Below are 24,034 nucleotides of genomic sequence, written 5' to 3'. Positions count from 1 at the left end.
GAGAGTGTTTTTTTGGGAAGGTTAGATGATAGGAACTGGTTTTAATTCCAAAATAATCAGTGTTATGGTTAGATGGAAAACTCTGAATATAGTTTGTAATTGTTTTTTAGCTTGTTGTAGGAAAATACTACCTAGTCTGAATATTTCTGGTGCTCAGTGGTGTAAGCAGTAGGTGGAGGAAAGGGGGGCTTGCCTTCAGAAAGGGGATCTCCAGAAACGGCAGAAGGGGGGATACTCTGCCACTGTCCTGGGCCTGAGCCACATACAAGCAGTGACAGATGTGCTGTCATGCTGAGGATTGCCCTGTTATGGCTTGCTTCACCTCTGTGTTGTTTTTTGAAATACAATTCGGAAGTTGTCATAGAAAGTGGGAAGAGAGATACAGATTTGCTGCACATTTTCTTGATGCTTTAAGTCTTCAGTTATCTTCTGTTTTTGAAGAGTGAAGCAAATAGTACAACGGACTATTTGCAGCTGTCTAGTCCTTTGAGCATTTAGGAGTTGTTATGTCTTTTATGACCTGTTAGTGCTTTTGTTAGCTGCAGAAATGTCTAGCAGCACTGAATGGTCCTTCGGAATGGCATTTGGTGTGATTCTTCGGGTTGTCCTGTCCAGGATCTTAATGATGCTTATGGGTCCATTCCAACTCATGATATTCTGTGATTCAATGATAATATTTGTCCAATAGATGGACAAATATTTTTGGTGGCATTTGCATGAAGATCACTTGTGTAAGGGGACTTTTTGAGTTGGGGAAATAGCACAGATATCAGCACCAGCAAGGTGAGTCCAGTGCTTGTGCCTGGAAACTGCAAGCAGCTCTCTGGGGGTTTTTTCCTGTAGAAACATTGTCTTGACAGAGGAGCTATCAGGAAATTGCTTAAGGGTTGTTTAGTTCTGGTTGGTTTGGTTTTGTTCCCTGACTGGGCACCAGTACGTGGGATCAGTGTAGTCATTCCATTATATAAGCCAGGCTGCACCATGGAGTGTTGCAGCAGCAGAAAAATCAGTTGAGGCAAATTGTGTCTTTGTTAATATATAGTGACGGGAGTCCCAGTCAGCATTATGTTGTTTGGATTCTCAAGTGGGAGAGAGAAACAGGTACTTTATGCACTGGAAGAGGATGGTAGCAGAAGTAGGTTGCTGCTGGTGTTGAGTAGAAGCGAAGGGAGACAAACACGTTGTTCTGAAACTTCATCTGGGCTGCTGACAGCAGTTGGATCCTGTGCAGAAATGTCCCAAGGCTGTTTTGCATGCCTTCAATGAAAAAAATAATTGTGCATGCTATTTGACTTCTGTATATTTCTTTATCAGACTAAAAGTAGGTATGTTTCTCTGGATACTCCATTGTGAAGAAAAAATCTGGACCTTGGGGATGAATTTGCTGTGTGGATAGAGCTCTGTTGGATCATACCTGAACCAAGCTTTTACAGTCCTTTTCCAGTGTGAAGGCAATGTAGAAGGGAGGAAGCCAAAGTTGCCTAAAAGAGTGAAAAATTCTCTTTCTGCCATTGGGCCTCTGTTTGTCTTTTTTCCCCTCTTGTTCCCTTATGCATTACAAACTCTGAATGTTACTGGTGCTGTTGCTTCTTGTCTGCTAAAGACAAGTGCAGGAAAGCTATATAGGGTTCTTTAGCACTTGGTGTGTTTGCAACAGCAATTTCTTTCCTCCCTTGCCTGCTCTGTTTACACTGTGCTAAAAGTAAGCTCAGTGCCTTGCAGAACGAATAGTTTGAGACCTCTCTTCTGTGTCAAGGGAGGCTGAGCTAAAGACAGAGGAGGTGTATCTGAGTGTCGAGACAATTTCATGCAGGTATGTAGCTCTTAGTGCTAATTGTGCAGTTTTTTTGTTTTTTTTCCAATTTAAATAGTTTGCTTTATTAAAAAAAAAATCAAGTTAGGTATTTGGACAAAGCCAGGTTGAATAATGATGATGAATGTTTTCAGAAAGAGTGCTCCAGGCTTGAACGGGGAGTAGAAAACAGCACAGAGGTTTCAGTGTGCTGAATTCACCAAAATGTTTAAACAAATTGTCAAAATATTGTGCTACTGTAAATATGTACTAGTAAACTACTAAATCTGGCAGTTTTGTTTAAGATAGAAGCATAAGCTATATTTTAAAATTTATTTTAATAAATAAATTTTTTATTTTAATGTAACATTAAAATACCCTTTCATGTGGGAAGGTTGGCATTTTAAGAATATTTAAAGCTGTTAATGGCCAGCCGCTTTGCTAAACTGCTGACTTCACACATACCATTTCCTTTTTCAGGTTTTTACAACCCCACATCTTCTGACTTTTAAAGCAGGATGGGGAGGGAGGGAAGGAGGAGAATAGCTTTTTCATTTTTTGTTGGTAGCCGTAGAGCACGTCTAAACTGTAATTTTAAAAATTACTGTCAATTTAGTAAATGTTAAATCTGCACGACATTGTTTCTGTTGTGCATTAATACAAGTTATGCTGTTTGATTTGGAGAACTTACTTCTCTGTTCTCATGTATAAGTATTATTTATTGTTTCAGGATTTTTTGGGACAAATCTTTGGTCTAAACCCTGTTAGTATTTATTTTTAAAATATACAATACCTTACTCTACTGAATAACGCACTTAATAGGGTTTGAGAGTTTAGAGAGGGTTTTGCATTCTTGAAATGTATGACTTAATGTAATTACAGTTGCTCATATTCTAAAGCAGGTCGTAAACTTACCTGGAGAGAGCGCAGAACATTTACAGGCAATATTTTACTGCTGACAGCTTAAAAGTTTGTTTATGCTAATCACTTCATATATAGTGAGCAGTACACCACTGGTGACTTACCAAGCAGTTTTGCAAGTGCAGATAATTTCTGCTTGATGTTAAAGAAAATGACATTACAAAAATATATTTGTAAAGCACTAAGTACCCACTTGCTTTCTTTAACAACTTAAGAAATACTCAAGCTTAGTTGTTGTAATGATTTATATGGCTAGTTAATATTTGCTGGTTTGAAAACCTGTTAATTTGATTAAATTCTATCTGTCTAGCTTTGCTTTTAGTGACTAGAGGAGGTGTTCATATATATCAGTTTATTAAAAGTTGAGCTGTATGAAAATGTAGAAGTTTAATTTCCTTTCCTTGAAATAATTTAACTTTTTTGGTTTTTGTTTTTTTAATACAGAAAATGTAAATGAAAAGGGTTTCCAACTCAGATCAAATTTCTTGTCAGAACACCAACTGATTATGTATTTGTGTGCATAAATGAAAGAAGACCTGATTTTTAATGTTTCGGTTCAAAGTCATGTATGTGTAATGGTAAATAATACTGAGTTTATAAATACAAAGCTTTTGCTATATTTTCTAGAGTTCTGATACATTAGTGTAATTTTTTTCTTCTTTAGCCTTTCTGATCTTGCTTTTCCATAGTATGCACTGAGAGGCAAACTGGCTATCTCTATAACAGAAATAAGGAGGTGTGCTGTTGTGTCTTCAAGTATACTGGATGAGTCTATATGCTGGATAGTTTGCTGAAAATTATTTTTAAGTATTGCAAATTTTATTTAATAAAGTAATGTATATTATGTAAAAACTCCTTTAAAGTTTTACACTCCTTGTTTGTCTCTTTTCAGCCCCTCAAAGGCTTTTAAAAATGGTATGAAGTAGGGTTTTATTTAAGAGACAAGAGATGAGTAGACAACAGATGATTAGGTTTAAGGAAAAAGTGTTCCAGATTAATGAAGGATGGCTTTGAAGTATGCAGTTAAGTCACACTGGTTTGGGCAGCAACTGGTGCTTGTAGAAATCCACAGGCTTCCCATGTGTGGAGACTGGAGTGGGAGCTGTAGCTGCTGGTCTGTGTGTCCATGGAGGAGGCTGCACAGGTCCTTTCCTTGGAGGGCTCTGCAGCACTGGCAGTGGCAAACAGCAGGGAAGAGTCCAGCAATGGGAGCGTGGCAGTGGCAAACAGCAATGGGAGCGTGGCCAGCAGCTGTAGCTGATGTCTCATGTGTTTATAAATGTAATAGCACATGAATGCTGATGGGGAAAGCAAAACTTGTACAAATGAAAGCATTGGCAGGGGAAAGTATTTCTTAGCTTATACTGTACCTATTTTCTTTCTATAACTGGTTTTGCTGTTCAAACTATGTGTACTTCTTTTTCACCTTTGCATATGGAATTTTAATCTTGAAGAATTTGTAGCAGAAAAAAAGGGGCAAATACAACTCCTTGTTCACATTAAGCCTGAAGAACGTCTGCCTTTATTTCAAGCTAAAACTGAAAACTTCATTGTTGCTTCCAAGTGGCTGTTTTGTTAGATGCCTCCTGCGTGCAGTGTATGTGTGCAAAAGAATAGTCTCAGTCCTTATGCAGCAGAGATTGCCCATTGATGACTGTCCCACCCAAGAAGATGCCAATGGTGAGGTCTAAGTTACTGCATTTGTACCATTTGGTAAGGTCAAAAAAGGTAATGGGTTTTAAAATTGCTGGCTCTTGTCCTGCCTTAGATGCAGAGTCATGGAGAGAAAAACCCGAATCTTTTTTGTGTGGACTGAACCCACAATCTCCTCTTTGCTTAGGCTTATTTAAATATTACGTTTATCTCAGTAGTTCTGTTGTGTGTTTTTATCAGCAGGCATGCTGTCAAGATAAACTTGCACTGGGAAGCCCTAGATATGCATAAATATTTTTTTTTCAGGGCATTTGGCTTACTTGAGTGCCTGGCTAACAGTGAGAAGGACAATGGAGATGCATGGCAGGCAAAAGAACGAGTAATTTCGATATTTTCTGTTGAATGCTATATTCTTGGAAATGCAGCAATGTATGCCCTTAGAGTAATTCTTTCAAAAGAGAAAGCAAAGTTAGGCAGGAAAAATGTTTTCCACCCTGTTTTCTGACACGTAGTATAATATACTAGCAATGCAGAGAAGGTGAAGACTTAGGCTTGTCTACTAATATAATGCTTTCTAACAAAGGTCTTGCACAGTGGGAGATGGCTAGTAGAAGTGATTTGGGGTTTGACAAACCTGCAGGAAAGAATTAAAGGCAGATAAATGCTTTCCATCAGATTTTTTAAAAAGGAATTCATGGAAGGGATGGAAATTAGAGAAAGACTAAAACTCAGTTTACAGAATGAATTGAGATGTAAGTGATGTAAATAATACACTTCATGAATGTGGATATCCTTTGAGTGCTCTTTGGATTGAAGACATTTTGATGATTAATCCAATATTATCCTAGGTTTGTGGATTTTTTCTCCCTTACTTTTTCCTTAATTTTCAGTAAATGGTTTCTCACTGGATTCTGTACTGACAATCCCTTAAATACTTCCGTCATTTTTTGTTTGTGACTGACAACCTCTGTGCTTATCTCAATCTTTGTAACTTTTCATTCTGCTGTTTTGTGCACTCTAATGCCATTGCATTTCATTCAGCCTTGCCATTGCATTTCTTTGTTTGCTCATATATTCCTGACCTTGTTTTGTTTCATTTTCCGCTTCATTTCTGAAGCTGCTTAATTTCTTAGCTCTGTATTTCTTATTCAGCTTACTTGCCAAGTCACACATACAAGAATGCCTTGAGATCTGTCCTTGCTATGTAATTTTACCAGAATGTGCCTGGAGGTGTTTTCCCCATGTTTGTTGGTGGTTTTCTTCTTTTCTGTGTTGGGTGTGCTGTGGGTTAAGCCAGGCTGGGGATGGTGAGTGCAACATAAGGGACTCTGTCTTGGTTAGCAAAGGACACAACTGCCTTGCTTAGGATTTTCCACTTAAGTATGTGAGGGGATGGAAAGTAGTTCTTAGGTCTGCCCCTGCAGAAGAAGTTGCACTTTGTTTCAGGTTGACCCTGCCCTGTGTTTGAGATAACTGGTTTGAATTTTGCTGTGGGTCAGCAACATATAGTGGTTGTTAAATAGAGGCTCAGAAATACCGTTCTTGAATGTTTTCTGTGACAAACAGTACAATCTATGAGCTAATTTAATAGCAGCTTTAAATTGAATACTTAGGTGTAACTGAGTTCTAAGTAGCACCTCTTTGAAACAGTAATATATTGTGTTCCTGCAGTTGGATTTGCCTCATTTCAAACAGCTTTCTCAGAACTTTCAGTTGTCTTATATTTTTAACAGGCTGGTGGACATGCTGTAAAACAGCCTATCTGGTACAACACAAGCTAATGAAAAGCTGGAATCCTTTTTATGTTCTCACAGACGCTCCGGTTGTGCTAAACTTGATGACTATCACTGCAGGGTTGGAATCTTTATTACTGCACCAAGTGCAATCTGGTACTTGGAACAAAAAGATAAAAACCATTCGCTGTTCTAAAGTAATCTGTAAAAACAGTTACTTTGACTCTGCATCACCTTTCATGATTTATTACTTGCAGTGGAAAAGCTTTGAATTTTTGGGGGAGTCTGTGAAAATATAAAGTATTTCAAATTTATTTGATAGCTTAAAAGGATTTCTATTCTTAATCTTGATGATCACTTATACTATGAATGCTATTGTGTAGCAAAATCTGCTTATTTTATGATAGTATTCAGTTTTATTTATGACTCCTTTCAAGTCTGAATCTTGAGTTTTTGTAATAACTGTCCAGCATGTTCACAGACAACACACACATGAAATAAATTTATCAGTCACTGGCATTAAAAAAAACCTTTTAATTAGCTTTAGCCATGGTCTTGCACTGTATAAAGTTTTCATCATCCAGTCAATCATCATAGGGCTTTGAAGTTTCTTGAAGTTTCAGTAAAGGATCATAGTTTCAGGAAAATACTCAGTTGTATGATACTTCTCTTTTTATATATGATATATATGTGTATTTTTTTTTTTTTTTTTGCATGTGAGTAGAAGAGTCAAGAAATTCCAAGTAGATAACTTGCTTTTCAACTGTTACTTCTTTTATGTCACAGTGGAAAGACGTAGCTTCGAAAAATGTTACCTTTGATAAAATGAATAGTGAAATGAAATGTAAGGGTATACACATATTTAAATTTAAAAAACTCCTCAAGTTTTTGGTGATGTCAGCTTTAAATCTCATGGAAGTTGCTTGAAAGGAAATTATCCAAGAACATAATTCACAAATTTGAATGTATGTACCCATTATTACTTGAAAAGTTAATGGAGAAGGATAATAAACTTGCTGGCTTTGTTGCTTCAAGGCTAGATGCTTGAAATGAGTTTGACTGGAACACAGTCAAAGTTCAAAATACTAGATGCTGGAGTAGAAAATCACAGTAACAGACACGAAAAAGAAAGTTTGTCTTGGCTGTTTTACACTAGTTTCACCAATCTGTCCTTTCCAATTTCTAAACCCTACAAGAATGTGGCTCATTGCTTTTATCTGCAGTTAGCATTTCCCTAACACTTCTCTGTGCACTGTTACAAGTCTGTTACAAATCATAGGGCAGGGGTATCAATGAGCACATGGGCCTTGTACAGACTTTTTACATTAGTGTTTTGTTCCCTCTTCAACTGTAGTTGTGCAAGATAATGTGTTTTACCCAAAAGTATTGAAGTTGATGATTGTTTAACTCTCTGCAAGTGAGGCAGGGTGAGTAGGTTATGTATAAAGAGTCTTCCATTTTTCAGTAATGTTTTCTGGGGAGAAAAAGGAATATATCACATTTTATATCTTTGTGTTTTAGAAATCCACAGAAAATGCAAATCATTAGAGAATGAACTGTCTAAAAGAAGGAAATGAAAGTTTTCATTTGGTATTTTTGCTACTTTTATTTAACTGTTGTTTTCACACTACTCTCCTACAGATCGTTTGTTAAACACTTGTAATTTAAAACCAGCAAGATAATTATATACCAATACAAAAAAAATCATCCTTTCCAAAAAAAAGAAAACCCAAATGCCAACAACCTCCCCCCCTAACTTGTTGTATTACTGCTCCACAGGAAACTGTTGTGCTGAAAGGAAGAATTAACTGGTCTTTCAACTTCAGCCTTTTTATTGTGAGAGGGGAGATCACAGAAGTGTTACCATGGGGAGAACATCAGCGAAAGGTAAGGCCTGGTAGCTTTAATCCAAGAGGAAAGAAAGTGGGGAACCTACTAAATTCTCTCTTTGGAGCTGGTGGCGATACAGCATGATAATTTGCCATACTGTTAAATTAAGGAAGACAGTTTGTGATCGCTGCTGAATACAGGTGAGTTCAAACTTCACATTGTTTATATTCTTAATTTGGCTGTCTTGAGTTCTACAAATTTAATGAAAAGAATTCTGTCCTGTGACAGCCTTGAAATCATTACTGCACTCTGAAATTGAGGAATGTGTCTAGATGTGCTATTAAATAAAACTTGGGGCTTTATTTTGGAGTTGCCTATAATTTAGCAGAATAATAACTAAGTAGTACAAAGAATCAAATTTTATCACAATGGATGGCATTAGCAAATGTCTTGAAGATAAAACACACACTTTAAAAGAAATTCACCTACAAGTACACGGTGTACTGCAAAGGTGTGATTTCTGTTGTGTCGCGTCTACAGATGTTGATTGTGAGTTCAGAGCTAAAGTAGAGAGTGAGACTTAAGAAGAAACAAGAGTGTTTGGGCTGGTGAAACAAAAAAAATATGAAGAGCAAAAGATCCACTCTCTGAAACCATGTTGCTGCTCTTTTGGAAGCTTCCAGATTGGTAGTCCTCCTCTACAAAAGACTACTAGCACTTTTGTACTTTCCTTGAGCTTACCACCTTCAGCCCAAGCTGCTTTATTTGCTTGTGTGTTCCCTTGGTAAATAATTGTCTTTTGCTAGAATAGATTTTCTGTAATGGCAGGAGTCATCCGTTTAATTGTTGCACCAGGAGTTTATGGAGGAAGTCTGACCCCTTCTCCTGTAGGTTTTCTGCATGGCTGTTGTCTAAATATAGTCAAAGAGACTGGCTGTTCCAAGCAGATAAGAATCCCACTAGGGTAGCACAAAAAGAAAGGAAAGGAGAAATTTCATATTCACTCTGTCTGGATATTCTCAGCTGTGTGCACTGAGGCTTGGCGAAAGCTGCTCACAGCCCTGTGTCATAGGGAGTGAGAAGAAGGCCCCTTCCTGAACAATGGTAAGTCTTGGACTTGTTTTGGTAAATTTGATTTGAGGGCAAGTATTGTGGGGCATGGGAAGAGCAAAAGGTTTTGTCACCCAAAGGTATTTCACATACATCAGGAAAAGACAAGGGGTTTGTTTGAGAAGAGTGGTGTCCTGCCATGTTTTGAAGACCCAGAAGAGTTGAAGACTTCAAGGTGGCTGAGGGATAGCTGCAGAAGTCTTGAAAGCATGACTGTGAACTTAATTTTCCCCACACTGCACAATGAGTAGATGGCACATATGTGCCTTCCCTACATGTAACACACTATTCTGGGATGGAAACTATTGCTATTAAAAGACATGATGTTTGCCATCACTTGGACAAAACAGTCATCTAGTTTGCAGAAAGGTTAAGTCTTCTAGAAAGAAGTTGCAAACTTTTAAAGCTTCTCAGGCAAGAAACTGCAGTTCAGTATGGGAGCTTATAAGAGGAAATACCGATGGGTCACCAGGATTATCTTTGCCCAGAGCTCCAGAGCTTTACCACTACTTTATCTGATTTTTTTTTTTTTAAATTTGGTATTCACAAGTCAGTCAGGATAGCTTCGCCTTTTTTTCCTCCCTTGTCTCTAATTTCTTAAATGATAGATGTGGTTGATCTTGCCTGTCTTCTGTTGAGAAATCTTATCAGCAAAACTCTGTGGTTACAGATAGGGTGGGAGTAATGTAAACGCACGGAGTTTTGAATCAGTAAGCAGAAAGCACTATGGTAAATAATCTTACTCTAATCTTGTCTTCTATCTAAAGCTTTAGCTTATGAAGCACACTCTAAAAAATAAATAGTTGGTGAACAATAGAATATGTTGCTTTTAGAATTTTAGTATATGCTGTGCTCTAATCTTGCTGCCCTAAAAGAAAGAAATCTTTCATAGGGTATTTAGCCTCTATGTGGTATAGGCTAAATATGTATAGATACATAGCAAATATATAAATGCTGTGTACCTATATGTATTATTTTATTTTCAAAACTTTTTTGAAATAGGTGTCCCGTTCTTCATTGCTTTCTTAGAGAGCTGAGTAGCATTTGATTAAGTCCATTTCATTAAAAATTTCAGTTCTAATTCTTGTTTTGGCAAATGATCTAACACATGCGGTGTTTTACATGAGAAATAAGCTGAAAGTTTTCCCTTTAAAAATGGACAGGGGAAGATAGATGATTAATTAAGCTGACCTATTTTTTTTTTTGTTACCATGAGCTTCAAGACTGTAGGACTAATAAGTCTCTTCTGTCTCCAATATATAAATAGAGTTCTTATTTTCAAATCAATTTTTCAAGTTTCAAGGAATTGGCCATTGAATGTGGCTAGGAGCTGAATGTGCAACGGGATGAAAAGTAAATACTCTTTGTACCTGCACAGTTATTTACAGGTACATATTATGTCTTTCATTACCTTATTTTTTTGAAGTTTGACCTCAAAACTTGACCAAGCTGAGGATCATGTGCAGAGAGCGTAATCTTGTTCAGCCCAGTGATTTGAATAATAGCCTTCTGTCTAATTTTTTTCTGTGATCTTTGGAAGCTAAATTTGTTAAAAATATAGGATATCAAAATTTAAAATATAGATTGGTATGCATTAAAAACTCCATATGTTTATAAAAATTAATATTTATAAAATTGGCTTTAAATAAAATCTTACTTTCTTTATATATTTTTTAAAAATAAACCATAATTTTTTATCCAGTTTAACTGCCAACATTGTAAAAAGCACACCTGAACAAGGCTGGGAAGTATAGACTGTGAAGTAATGACTGTGAAATACGGACTGGGGGAAAGTTTTGTGGGGTGGCAATAGATAGATACAGGGTATCTGATGTGGAAACAGGTTGGTAATTCTTCCTTCTAGTAGCTTTGCATCTCTTGATACAAAACATTCCAGCTTTGTAATGGTATTCCCAGCTTCCCACTGATGAAGGTTGGAATGCATCAAAGCAAGGGATTCCTTTGAAAGCAGTCTTGGTTTTATTCAGACTTATTCTTGGATGCTTCTGCATATGCTGGGGGAGATTTATTTGTGCATTTTAAAGAGGAGATTCCCTACCATCAAAAACAAGTGATAGTGACAGTGCTTTGTGTTTACTGTGTATGAAAATGCCTCCACCTCAAATGAAATAGTCATTTAAAATGCTATTGAGAAATCCACTTCTTATGAATTATCTCTTCTTTTCTTGTAGTTTTCTAATAGCTGATAAGAAAAATATGTTGCCAAGAGTGTTTTGTTTCAACTTTCATATTTGCTGTGATATTTTTGAAAGAGGCACTAAAGCTAGCTGGTACAGGGAATAAATAATTTGTGTAGCAATTGTCAGCAAGAACACATGTGGTGTCCAGGCTGCAGCTTTTCACATTCTTTCACCTGTTCCTGATGTCTCTCATCATGAAAAGCTGTCATCTTGTTTTTAATCTGGCACTGTTCGGTGCATACTCTTTCATGACTCTGTCCTTTCAAGCTTTGGGTGTTTGCAGGAAGCAGTTACTATATTAGTTCTCTTCTTTCAATGGAGTTCTGTGGGAACCCCAGCCTTGCTCTGGGGTCCCATGTGGTGGTGAAATTCCTCCTCCAACCTGTGATTCCAAAGAAAAACTCCGCAGGCTCTTGCTGTTTGGTCTCAAGGCAGTTTATTGTGAGTTATCTAAAAGATTGTCTTCTCAGGCTGCGGCTGCTTGGTCAGCAGCCTGGACAGAGGCACACACACACCCTGACATCCTCTCTGTCTGCTGTCTTCTTCTTCTCTCCCCCCGTCAGGGCTGCTGCTATCTTTTATATGATATATTATGTATTACATGTTTATAGTTTTCCCCCAATACCTACTACCTATATTACAAAGTGCTTTTCTACTCTAAACCAATCTGTGAGTGCCAACATCACCAAGAACATGGAGGCAAGGAAGAAGAAGGAGGACGAACAGGATCAGCCCACTTTCCTGCATCTTAGAACTTCTGACCCCCATGTACAAAGTAAAAACCCCCCTGTACAAGTGTTAAAACCCCCCTGTACAATACTAAAAAAATTTCCCCTCTGTTTTGTAACTACTTTTACTATATTATCTAACCTTTTGTGACTGCTTGTTCCACCTCCAAAGTTGGTAACTCATTCCATGGCTCAAACTCAAAATCACAGCTGTTTCCAGCTGCCTGCCAGGGTCTAAAATGCTTCTAACCAAGGCCTGGAACCTCTAAAAATGTCTGAGAGACATTTTGAGTTCCAACAGAGTTCCACATAAGAGATTATTGATTTCCTTTTTGGACATAGTCATATCGGGAAGTTATTTGTTCTGCAAGCTGACAGCCTGATGTCTGCCTTAGTACCATGACTGTTTGTGGGAAATACTGACTAAGGTTATAGAACATGGCAAAAGGTCTTGCTGTTGATTGCTAGCTCCCAGTAGAAAATTAGCTGGATTCAGTTCAGTCCCAAAGAAGTTGGATGAAATATATTTTGACCTGTATGATGGAGAAGGTGAACATTAGCTTTGCATCTTTTCGGTGTTACTGAACTAGATTTAGCATTATCCCTTCTGAGATTCCCACACGTAGTTGTCGGGTATCCCCTTGTACGGGTTAAAGCCCTACTGCTGAGGAGGTACTGAGGTTAGAGCTCTGTAGGTGCTGTCCCAAATAATTTCAGCAGTTCCATCTGAAGTTGACCTTCATAAACGTTTTTTTTCAGGAATCTATATAATAGAACATTTTCCAAAGCAAACTTCTTCCAAAAGAAAGAGCATGTAAATCAAGAAAGAAGATTAAGTTAAGGAGTAAACATAGCATTTTGTTTCCTTTTCAAGGGACTTGGAGTTCTGTCTGTGTCTGCTTTAGGAGAAAGGGGTGGTATTTTTGCAATGTATTTTGAGCAGTTATGTAAGCTGTGCATTGATTTTGTAGGACTGTGAAGTCTGGATTATTCTTGGAAGGTCTCATGGTCCTGAGTACACTAATAGGCTTTAATGACCCTGACTCACCCGGGGCCTCCACCTGCCCTGCCCAGGACCCCATTGTCAGCCCCTGCCCCAGTGATGCTGCAGCAGGGCCAGTCCCCAGATCACCACAGCCCTGGCCCCATGTCCCATCCCAGCCCCAGTCTGTCTTCTGGGATGTCCACCACTGCTGGGGCTGCCCCCAGTGCCACGCCCCTGGTAGCTCCTGGACAGAGGGATGGGGTGGCTCTGGATGGTGAGGTCCTGCCGGGCCACCCCCAAGGGTGCCCTGGCCATTGCTGTGCTCTGACCAAAGGGGCATCACATCCTACCAAGCACAGAGCCACGTGGATGGCCTTATCTTCTCCTCACTGAGTGCTGGGGGAGGATTTTGGGACTGGTGACAGAGGACTGTCATGACTCAGCTCTTGCATTATGTGGCAATTTCCTGCTAATGAAAGATGTGAGATGGAAGTGCTGAACACCACACATTGCTTGTCAGTATGTTCAAGAAATGCTTTACTTAAAGAAAAGAAACACTGTTAGGGCTTAGTCTTTGCTGCATAAATATAATGAGAACAACTCATGATATTTTAAGAGTTTCTGTCACCAAAATCTTCACATTCTAGGTCAGGAGTGCTTTTATTTCAAGAGCAAGCCAATCAGTTGCTGTAGACTTAAAAGCAAGTGAATACAGCTCTTAATAATTGGCTGCTAATGCAATCTTGCAGTAAAAGTGAGCCTTCCCTTCACCTGTACCAGCTCAGGCTAAGTGGGATAACCCAAGGTGTGAGTTAGGCACAAGCCTAAATAGAGGAACAGCCCCATTCCCAGTAGTAAGGCATTTACAGACCAAGGGAGTTATTCTCCTATGCAGATCTTGGTAAAAACAAAAAAGCTTTTTAGATCTGAAAGTGTACTTGCATTTTTGTTGTGAGGTCGATATCGTATTTGAATTGCACTCAAGTCCACGAGTGTTAAAAGCAGGTCACCAAAGAATGTCTTTAAAAAGGAATGAGTGGAGTTGTCTCTCTAAGTCTTCTCCATTATAGCTGCCCAGTTCTGCATCTCATACATGCTGAAATCCATCAAAAATTAAATATGGCAGACCCCTTTCTGAGTATGTGCTGAGATTAATGATAGAGAAGGTAGATTCTTCTGAGTGATTCTTTTAATTAACTGATATGTGCTGAGATAGCTGCTTTGAGTATTTGAGAATTTTATATTTAGAATATTGAGTATTAAGGAATCTCAATATAGAGTGAAATATTTAACTCAGAAATATGGCTTTTGGATGGGTTTGTTTTTTTCCTTGTTTCTCGTTGACAGTGATCTGTGTATAACCAATGTTTAAAGATATCCAGTGATCTTTAGGATCTCAGATTTTGTGTAGGTTGAAGTAAAACTGTTTAAAAATAGGACTGGATTTCTGTCTGTGGAACTGATATTCTGTATTCTGCAACTAGATTTACTCTAAGAATTGATGCAAAGTAGTCAAAAGCTCTGATTTTTCATGCTGTACTTTTCAATTTATTTTGAAGGGAAAATACTGTTGTGATTAAATTTACATACCTTTTTGATTATGTACTGAAATGAATCAAAGTCAACAAAATATTCTGTATTGTCTGAAAGCATTCTGTGTTATGCTGGACATAATTATGATGTGAATATTATATTTATTATGTAATGGAATCTTGTCTTTTAGATTCAAAGAATATTAAAAAAGAGAAAGATGGAAAGAATCTGCAGGCAAGCAACCCATCTTTAAAAAGTGGTAGGTATTGCAGCTGTCAGGTTCTTAGTTAAGGTATTCTAAAAGAAAATATATGTGTTTGTATTGTACTATTTTCTGACTTTTTCTTGTTGGAATTGCTTGGGTTATTATGGTGGATAGTTAAAAACATACCTTTGCTTTTGTCTAGCTGTTAGGAGAGTATGTTTTGGTATAGAAAGTGATGATTGAAACTGCTTGAGTTGAACCTGCTAGTTTTAATAGCCAAGATAAGTACTCTTTGTATGTACAATCAAAGATGCTGTGTAAACTTTATTATTTTTAAACTGTTACTGATTTGTCTGTTCTTCTCATCATGTATTTCTCGGTCTCATGCCTTTTCTGCTGCAGTTACCTCTATTTCCTTAATGTGTTTCCAGGTACCAAAAGAAGGATTTTCAGTTCAATAGTCTTGAATTTTTAGGATTGCTAACTGGATTAAATTGCCTGGGATTCTAATTTTACTTTAAATAATCGATGTGCAAGCAGAATTTGTGGGTTTTTTTTAAACGGAGGAAAAACTAGAAATTATCCAGATTCTTGGCTAACTTAGCCTCTACTAAGCACAGCAGGTGCCATAAGGCAGTGTATACATGAGATTGCTGTCAGGGTAGGTTCTATGGTGCTGCAGTGGGACAGCAGCAACATCCTTAGATATGCTTTGCATGTTCACGTTGTTTGTCTGAATTGGACAGTAAGAAATGTCATGGGTAGTATTGACTAGAGTACAAAATCTCTTCAGGAGTTCTTGAAAAAATGAATCATTTAAACTCACTCTGCTCACTTTTCTGTGCCCTCTGACTCCTGATAGGTGGTCTGGTTCCTCTTGGGTACCATTGGAGACAAGTAGCATAGTCACTGATGAATCATGACAGGATACTGACACATTAGCTGGGTAACTGAGGTAATGACTTTGCAAAAAGAATACCAGTCATAGTACAGCCTTCAGCTGTTACATTTTCCAGAGCTAATTTTTTCATTTATTTGGGTTCTGGCCATCACAGAATGGGTAAGGTTGGAAGCAACCAGTGGAGGTCATTGTAGTCCAACCTGCTGCTCAAGCAGGACTCCTCTAGAGCACGTTTCTCAGGACTGTGTCCAGAAAACTTACGAGTATCTCCAAAGGAGGAGAATCCACAACCTGTGCAGTCATCTTTATTTGTCCCTGTTACTTTGAGCCGGAGAAAGAAGCATATTTGTCTCTTTTTCCCTCTTCTGCAGTGTATAAGGAGCTCCAGTCAAACTAGACTCAGCGTGTCTGTTTTAAATAATGTTGTTTGACATGACAGAGTGCTGTAAGACATTCCCCCACCAGCAAAGTGCTCTTCATATGGGGATAAGATAATCATATTTTATGAGTCACTGGAAAATGTCCCTGCCTCCTCCTGCAGTCGAGAGCAAGGTGTTGAAAAAGCTTTGTGGGGAAGCAGTGCTAAGCAGGCAAGCCTTATTCTGTGTTTGTGTTCTTGACTTGATCTGTGCTGTTAACCTAGTGTCTGGGAACTGAACTTCCTCATGAAATCTAGGCTCAGCTTTGTCAAACAGAGAGGAGTTTCTTGCAAGATCTCTACTTTTCTACAGATGAAATAATTTTTATTCCGTGTTGTTGCTTGTTGGTGGCAAAGGAGCAGAAAGAGCCTCTTGATGCTAGATGAAGATGCCATACAATGCTTTGGACTAACAACAGAGAAGTCTCCAGAGTTTCCAGGGGAATGTATGATAGGAAAAGTCAAGGAGGAGATAAAGGGGTGTGAGAAGAATAGTTTAAAAAAATAGACTAAAGTGAGTAGAGAAAGACATGAGGAGGAGAAAAATTCTAATTGAAGGATCACAGCATATAGAAAGAAGTACAAGGTGTAAAGCGGAGCATGAAATACGTTACACTTAAACTGCTGTATTTGCAAGAGTGTGTGAAGAAAAATTATAAGGAAATCTCATTTTTGAAGAAGAAAGATTGTGTGATGAAGACTAGAAAAGAGGCATCTTCGTGTCCAAAGTTTCAGATGGGTGCCAAGGGAATCTAGGGGTGGTCTGAGAAGACATGATGTGTTCTATCTGCCCAAACAGCATTTAGGCTATGGTGATACTATATTATATTAGCCTGAATAAACCAGGACCTTAAATTGTACCAGTCTGCAAGTGACAATTCATAATTTAAATCTTCAGTTAAAATTTTGTAAAACTTTTGACTTACACTAAATCGGAGAATTACATATGATGAAAAAAGATGGGAAGTACTTCAGCAAACTGTGCGTTCACTTATTCATGGCAGCAGATGTGACACCTCCAGGGTGCTGATGTCACACAGAGGCTTCTCGCTTCTTTTGGAGAACTTGTAGTGATTGAGGAAGTTTCTCCATGGCTGAAAAAGGTCAAATAGTATGCACTGTCATGAAGGACAAGACAGGAGGAGCACCTGGGGAATTACAGGTTGGCCTACCCAATCTTAAGTCTTCTGGAAGACTATAAAGAAAATATTTCTGGAAACCATTTCTAAGCAAATAAAGGACAACAATGAGGTTAGGAACAGTGGAGGTAGATTTGCCAAGTGCGAACTGTGCATGACTGATTGCCTTTTGTGCTCAGTTACTCTGGAAACAAGGGAGAGCAATGGATGTTGTTCATGTCAACTTTACCAAAGCTTTCCTGTACATTTTCTGTAGCGTCCTTTCAGGCAAACTGTTGAGATGTGGTTTGGATAGGTGGATGAGAAATTAACTGGACTGTCAGGCCGTGCAAGGTCCATCTGTCAGATGGTAGCTAGTGGCATTTCTTAGAGGTTAGTATTAGGGCTGATGCTAAGATGGGGCTGATGTCAGATGGGGACAACTGGTCAGAACACACTGCCAGACCAGTTTGTGGGTAACATCTATTGGGGAGGAGCAGCCAGTAAGCTGGGAGGCAGGACTGCCCTTCAGATGGATTTGTCAGTGCTGGGGAAATGGAATGGCAGGACCATGCTGAGACTTGGTGGTGAGCGGAGAGTCCTCGGCCGCGGGCAGCCCGGAGCCCTGTGGGCAGCCCGGAGCCCTGCGGGCAGCCCGGGCGGGAGGCTCTCTGCCTGGGCAGGAATTTATCACCAGAGCCCTGGAGCCCGGCAGGCACGGCTGAGCGTGGGCCAGCAGCGAGCTCTTGTGGTGAAAGAGCTCAACTGCAAAGGGATGCTGCGGGCAGCGGCCCGGGAGGAGGCGTTTCCTGCTTTGGGGAGTTTGTATCTGCAGAGCTGTCTTCAGTTTTGAGGTGCACAGTACGGGCAAGGCACTGCTCTACTGGAGTAGGCTGGCTTGAAGTCCTGCAAAAAATTGAAGGAGCCGGAACGCAAAAACCCAGTACTGAAACCAGAAGAAATGGTTTTTTTTTCAGCTAAAGGAAAAGCCTGTGGGAGATGGTCATGCTGTGTTCAACTACCTGTCAGGTGTATGGAAAGGGGACAGAGCCAGGCTCCTCTCAGAGCCACTGTGAAACGAGAAGTGACAAATACTGGCTGGAGCATAAGAAATTCCTCCTTGATGAGGAAATCTTCACATTGAGTCTGATGGAACCCTGGAGGAGCAGGAGGCTGAACTAGAGACCTCCTGAGGTCCCTTCTAGCTTGAGTTACTTTGGGATTGGCAGGTTTGACAAGAAGTGATAGGGCATTGATACAGCATTGCAGAAAGCATCAAGGGTCATTGACCCATGGGTCAGTGCTAGTAGTGCAAGCAACTGTGACATGAACTCAGTACCTCCATTTTTAAATTAGTCAGGCTTTTTGCCATTGCTGCTTGTTTGAATCACTGTTTAAGAGCCTCACTTCTATGCAGGTTTTAAACTAATACTTTTTTTCATTTACAAAAGGTTCTAGTTACCTTCTGGTTTGGGTTTTGTTTTGTTCCATTTCCAGTATATGCTGGTTTGTTCTTCAGCATAAAATTTCGCTCTAGTTTTCACTTTTCTGGTGGGTTATAGAGTGGTTGTTGCATAACAGTCTTTTCTTAAGGTATTTTATTCAGCCTGCAGATTTGAGTGTTAAGAGAAATGCACATTAAATTATTTAGTGTGAGCTAATTTTCTTGAGGATTTCTAGTTGTCAGAAGCTGCATGTTTTCAGGGTCTTTAGAATTAGAAATAAGTCTATTACAATTGCTTCTTTACATGTGCGCACTGAGAATACAGAGAAGCTTTCATGTAAATATTTTTTCAATGTGCTTATCTTTCTAGAGTTGCATCTTACATGTTGCAAACGTACATGTGTCTTCTATTTCTATAACTGCAGTAATTAAATGATAATTAGCACCATCTCTGAGAGCTTGATTCTAATTTAATACAGTGTATCTTCACAGGTGGAGAGCTTCTCATTTTAACTCCAGGACATTACTGCTTGATGCAAGAGCTTTTGATAGACAGGATTTAAAGCAAAGACCTAGGCAATGTTCTTTTCCTCTTGGCTTTATCTGTGGCTGGCTCCTTACCTTCTGTGTCTTTCTAGTAAATGTCCCCTGGAAAAAAACAAAACTGTTTCATTCCTTCTGTATTTTTGGTCACCCCACAAAATTTACCATCCTGTTATTAAAATTCAGATAATTTGGGAAATGTTACTATATATTTTTTTGGAGGCGGTGAATGACGGTTTGTCCTGGTAAATGTGATGTCACTGAAGTATTTGTACAGTCCTTAACACAATGAGGCTATGCATGACTGCAGCTTTTACATCATGTTAGATCTGAGACAGCTGGGGACACAACTAATCTAATCTAATCTAATCTTTTGACTAGATTTAATTATGTAGAGTTAGGTACTTTACTAAGGTAAACTCTGATTAAAAAACTTTTTTATTTAAATCAGAAGACAACCTGAAGTGGCAGCTTTATTATTAGAGTCCAAGACAAATTTTTATGAGATAAAACCTTGCTATCAGTTCATAATATTACATTTTTGCCCTCCTTGGCTTGTTAATGAAAAGAGAAACAATTTTGGAGGCTACTTCCTGGGGAAAGCTCTGAAGAGCTGTTTCGGCCTTCCTGAAATATAAAATATATGCTTAAGTTAATGTATCCTGCCTTTTGTAAGTAATACAAAATCAGTGTTACTATATAAATGTGTAAAAAATTTTCATTCCCAAATAGGTGGAATTCCAAAATGTTGTATAAAAGTGTCTTTGTTACCAGCCTGCATATATTCCAGGCCACCAAATTAACATCTTTTGACATTTTACTGACTTGTTACTGACTTCTCCCATTGTTAACAAAGGACAAATGACTCGGACATTTTTGAGTCTGTTTCACCAAAACCCAGCAGGCCAAGAGGATGGTTCTCTTTTGCTTGAGGCACTTGATATTGTCAGCTGAATGCTGTCCTATTGCAGGAATACTCTGGGTTTGAGCCACTACACATCCTTCAGAGAAGCTGTGTGCAAGTGCTGGAAAATGCTGCCATTTTCTGATTGTTTCTTTGCTTCTTCTCTCTCCTGAGAACTGCAGATATGTGTTTAAGTGTCTGTGCCCAGTGATGTTTTTGGAACACACACCTGGAGCAAGCTCTCCATCATTCCCAAGGATTTTGCATTAGGCTTTGTGAGTGTCTGTTGTTGAGCCGCTGGGTGGCATCGCTGCATCATTTTGGGTTCATCAGTGCTTTATTTTTCAGGAACATCAGAAAGATGCTGGCTGCCCAAACAAAAAAAAATAAGCAAAAGAGCTCGCTCAGATAATTTAGTAACATAAGTATTAGCTATAGACATTGTAGCTTTTCTCTTACACTTTATATTAAAATAATTAATATGCTTGCTTGTATCTTTGCTATTGGTTCTTCATATTTTTCCATTCATGCAAAACTGGTAACACTAAATCAAGTGCAGAATCTACTTGCCCATACGCATAAACAATGACACTATTAACACTGGAAAAAATACCATTATTTTGTTACTTAACATTGCCATAATGTTTACCAATCTATGCCATATTACATGATATTCTACAAAAATAAACCTTTATGTGATTTCAGATAAAAAGAGACAAAGATGCAGTTGGAAGGTTGTGCTAATCTTGCTTTCTAGTGGATAGTGTTCATAGCATATATTTCAACAGTATCCATGTGTCTCTGTTTTTCAGTGTATATCATCTCAGTACTCATATTGAGGTCATCATATCAACCTTCCTGTTAGGGAAACAAAGATATAGGAAAGCTAATGTGGTTTATATAAGGATGCTTGGGAGATGCTTATGCAGAATATTGAATCTAGATATTCTGACTTGGATTGTTTTACATGTAGAAAAAAAATTGAAGGGAGGTTTATATTAATTTTGCCTTTTGTGTGTTTACCCCTGTAAACTAGCATTACTTGTGTAGCTCCTTCAAGGTCTGTATGTATTTCAAAGGTGGAATTTCCATTTGAGAATGATTCTGCTCTTGAGAAAATATATTCTACAAGATAGTTGGGTTTTCTGTCCCTTTCTTTCCTCAAATCTTCATTTAATTTAAATTCCTTTTTTTATGTTTGTTTATGTATTTTTTTATCTTGTGTCTTCCAGAACAGTTTAATTGGGATGATTATCTGAAAGAGACTGAATCAGTAGCTGCCCCTCTGCATTGTTTCAGACAGGTATGCCAGATACTATTTTGCAAGTGTGTGTGTATTGTATGCCTGTTGCAGGGTGATCCTAGAAAAACTTTCTCATTTAGACTGCTTACAGACTTCCCATTTGACTTCTTTTCATCTGTAGTTATCAGTAGCTTACAGTTTTGGCAGTTACTAGCTACGGAAGTTTTTTCATTCCTGGTTTCTGCCTCGAGCCAAATTTTGAGGGTTTCATTATAATTGTGTCTTTGAACTCTGTTTTTCCTTTAAAAAAAAAACTACTTAATGAAAACAGATAGCTTTGTCAGTGTTCAAAAAGGTTTTCTACTTTTTTTCAATAGTCTTAACGCTACCATGGTTTTAGTAAGCATTTAAAATTTGGCTGATTGTCAGAGGAGTCTTTGCCCCATTTTTGAAACATTTCTTTCAATTCCGTCTAGCTATAAGATGTGTGTGTAGTAGAGTTGAGTCACCACTTTTTTCCTGGATCTCTAATATGTTTAATTTTATCTCTTTCTTAACAGTGTTTTTTACTTAGGGGTAATAGATACTAAAATTTAAAAAAATTAAAATCAAGTGGAATATATGGGAATACAAAGGAAGTACTGGATTTATGATGTTTAATGTGTTTAAGGTACTGTTTTGTGTTACCCTATAGCCTACAAATTTGATTCCCCCCTACTTGATGACTTAGTATGTATTTGCAGATGCAGTTTAAATCTACCATCTTGTGTAACCTAATGACCTCCAGTTGTTCAGCCCTCTGGAGACTGAGTCGATCTCTTTAGGCATCTTTCTCTCTGTTTTCCCATGCTGAGGTGTATCTTGTCTGTGTAAAATTAAATAAAATTCATTTTGGTCTGTGTGCCCTCACTGTGTTAGTAAGATAGTTGCTAAGGAATTGGATTGTTCAGGTTCATAGAAGTGTAATAGGTGTGACAAGCAGTGCATGTCTAGTTTAGTGGCTTGGGCATGTTCTGAAATTGTTTTCTAGGGTCTGTTGGGGGTCTGATTGTACTGTAAATGATACTGGCCTCCAGTGGGGGCCCAAATAAAAAGCAGCATGAATTGAATAGTCTGAGAAGGAGAGGAACCATCACTTGGTGAGTCTGAAGCAGTTGCAGGAATGGAGAATTAGGAGAGAGAAACACAGGTGGTAGCATTTCTTCATGCTAGATCTTGAATCTCAGCTTGCTCTTTGTAGATGTGGGGCAAAGAGCCCCTTGCATGCTGCTTTCAGTGGGAGGTGGCTAAAAACACTAGTGTCCATGGCTCTGAGTGGAGCTGCATAAATTAATTTCACAGAATGTGTTTTTCACAAGGCAGACACCTCAAACTCCTTCTGGGTAGAGGCAGAGGGTTGTAAGTTGTCCCTGGATCTTTCTGAGGTTAATGCCATACTCACAGACCATAAACCACCATGACCAGAGTATATGCACCCAAGGAATGTAACTACTACAGAAAGCTGCTCAAAAGCCTTTCCATGTGTCTTTCTTGCATTTTCCTCTCGCCTAGTAATGCTCAAAAAGTCTGAACTGAGCAACCAAATAATGCCTTGAATAGAGGTGCTGAGGTGACGTGCATTAACAGAGATAAATCCATGTGACCTGGTTTGCTTAAGGAGTGTGTGAATTGGAAAGAAGAGCTTTAATTTATGTGCACAGCAAATTTCAAAACAATTTGCATATGCAGATTTTAATTTTTTAAGCGTTAGTCTTTAAGTAGAAAGTGATACGCAATGGTGATAAGTGCAGAGCTAGATCCTCTCACTACATAATGTTTGCAGTTTTTTGAACCTAAAGTGCTTGTGCTTTGTTTAGTATTAATTTGACTTTTATTGGGTTACACATGAATTGTACATGTCATTATTACTTTGTGTAATGTGAAGAAATACATTGCTGTGACCAGCCAGAAAATAAAGAGCAGCAAGAAAATAAATTTGACAGTTACTTCTAGAATTTGTGACCCGTGGGAATTTAAAAAGTTTAAATTTTGTAGTAATTTAAAAATACCTGGGAACAAGAAATTAAAGCCTCTACCATAAATTAAGACACAGACAGATAATGGAAATTGATTAAAGTATTTATCTTAATTTAGAAGGTGTTTTATCTGTTGCTTTAAGTTGTTTTTAATAACTACTTAAAATTTCAATGCACTTCATATTCCTTTTTCTTGCCCTAAAACTTTTTCCCAGGCAGTTGAAAATTTTAAATGTAAAAGCTCAGTCCCTTGTGGTTAGAGCAGAACTTAAAGCAAAGCTGTTACTGAGCAAGGTTTTGTTATTTTATTTAAGGAAAAACTAGTTTGAGGACTTACCTTTTTGGAAGAATGCCTTGAGTTCACCTTCTCCACAAACAAAGAAACAAACTCCCTGATTTCTCAATTTCTGTTGCTTTTCCATGTTGTACAAAATAACAGCTTGACAAGCAATATCTTGAAATTGAATTGCCCTTTCAATTTAATATGCTTGGGCTCTCCTTTCAGCCAGCCTGCTGTCTGAGTTCAGCACTGCTAGATGCTCACTGAATTTTGCTCGCCTCTTTGGCTTTTGGGCTGAGGCTCCTCCAGGGTTCCTGTGTTGATTCAGGGTGTGTTGTAAATAGTCCAGCTGCACAATATAGCAAATAGAGAAAGATGTATTTTAGACATTTAAATGTGGTGGAGAAAAAATATCACTAACACTTGTTGCAGGAGCAGATTTCTCCTGTCTTTTCCTATGTTTGCAGACACGTAAGT

The 24,034-nt window shown here is 38.3% G+C and overlaps 1 protein-coding gene across 1 annotated transcript in view; it reads left to right on the top strand.

Annotated features, from left to right (window-relative positions):
• The window catches only part of SCML2 (Scm polycomb group protein like 2), a 72,430-nt gene that overhangs the window by 5,508 nt on the left and 42,888 nt on the right, over positions 1-24,034 (top strand). The window contains exons 2-4 of the mRNA XM_077781623.1: positions 7,879-7,986; positions 14,677-14,745; positions 21,252-21,322. Of these exons, the coding sequence (XP_077637749.1) occupies positions 7,965-7,986; positions 14,677-14,745; positions 21,252-21,322 (162 nt within the window). The 5' untranslated portion in view covers positions 7,879-7,964. The remainder of the gene's footprint in view (positions 1-7,878; positions 7,987-14,676; positions 14,746-21,251; positions 21,323-24,034) is intronic.

This window comes from Lonchura striata, chromosome 2, assembly GCF_046129695.1.
Source record: "Lonchura striata isolate bLonStr1 chromosome 2, bLonStr1.mat, whole genome shotgun sequence".
In the NCBI taxonomy this organism is placed as follows: Eukaryota; Metazoa; Chordata; class Aves; order Passeriformes; family Estrildidae; genus Lonchura; species Lonchura striata.
This window is presented reverse-complemented; position numbering and strand designations above follow the sequence as displayed.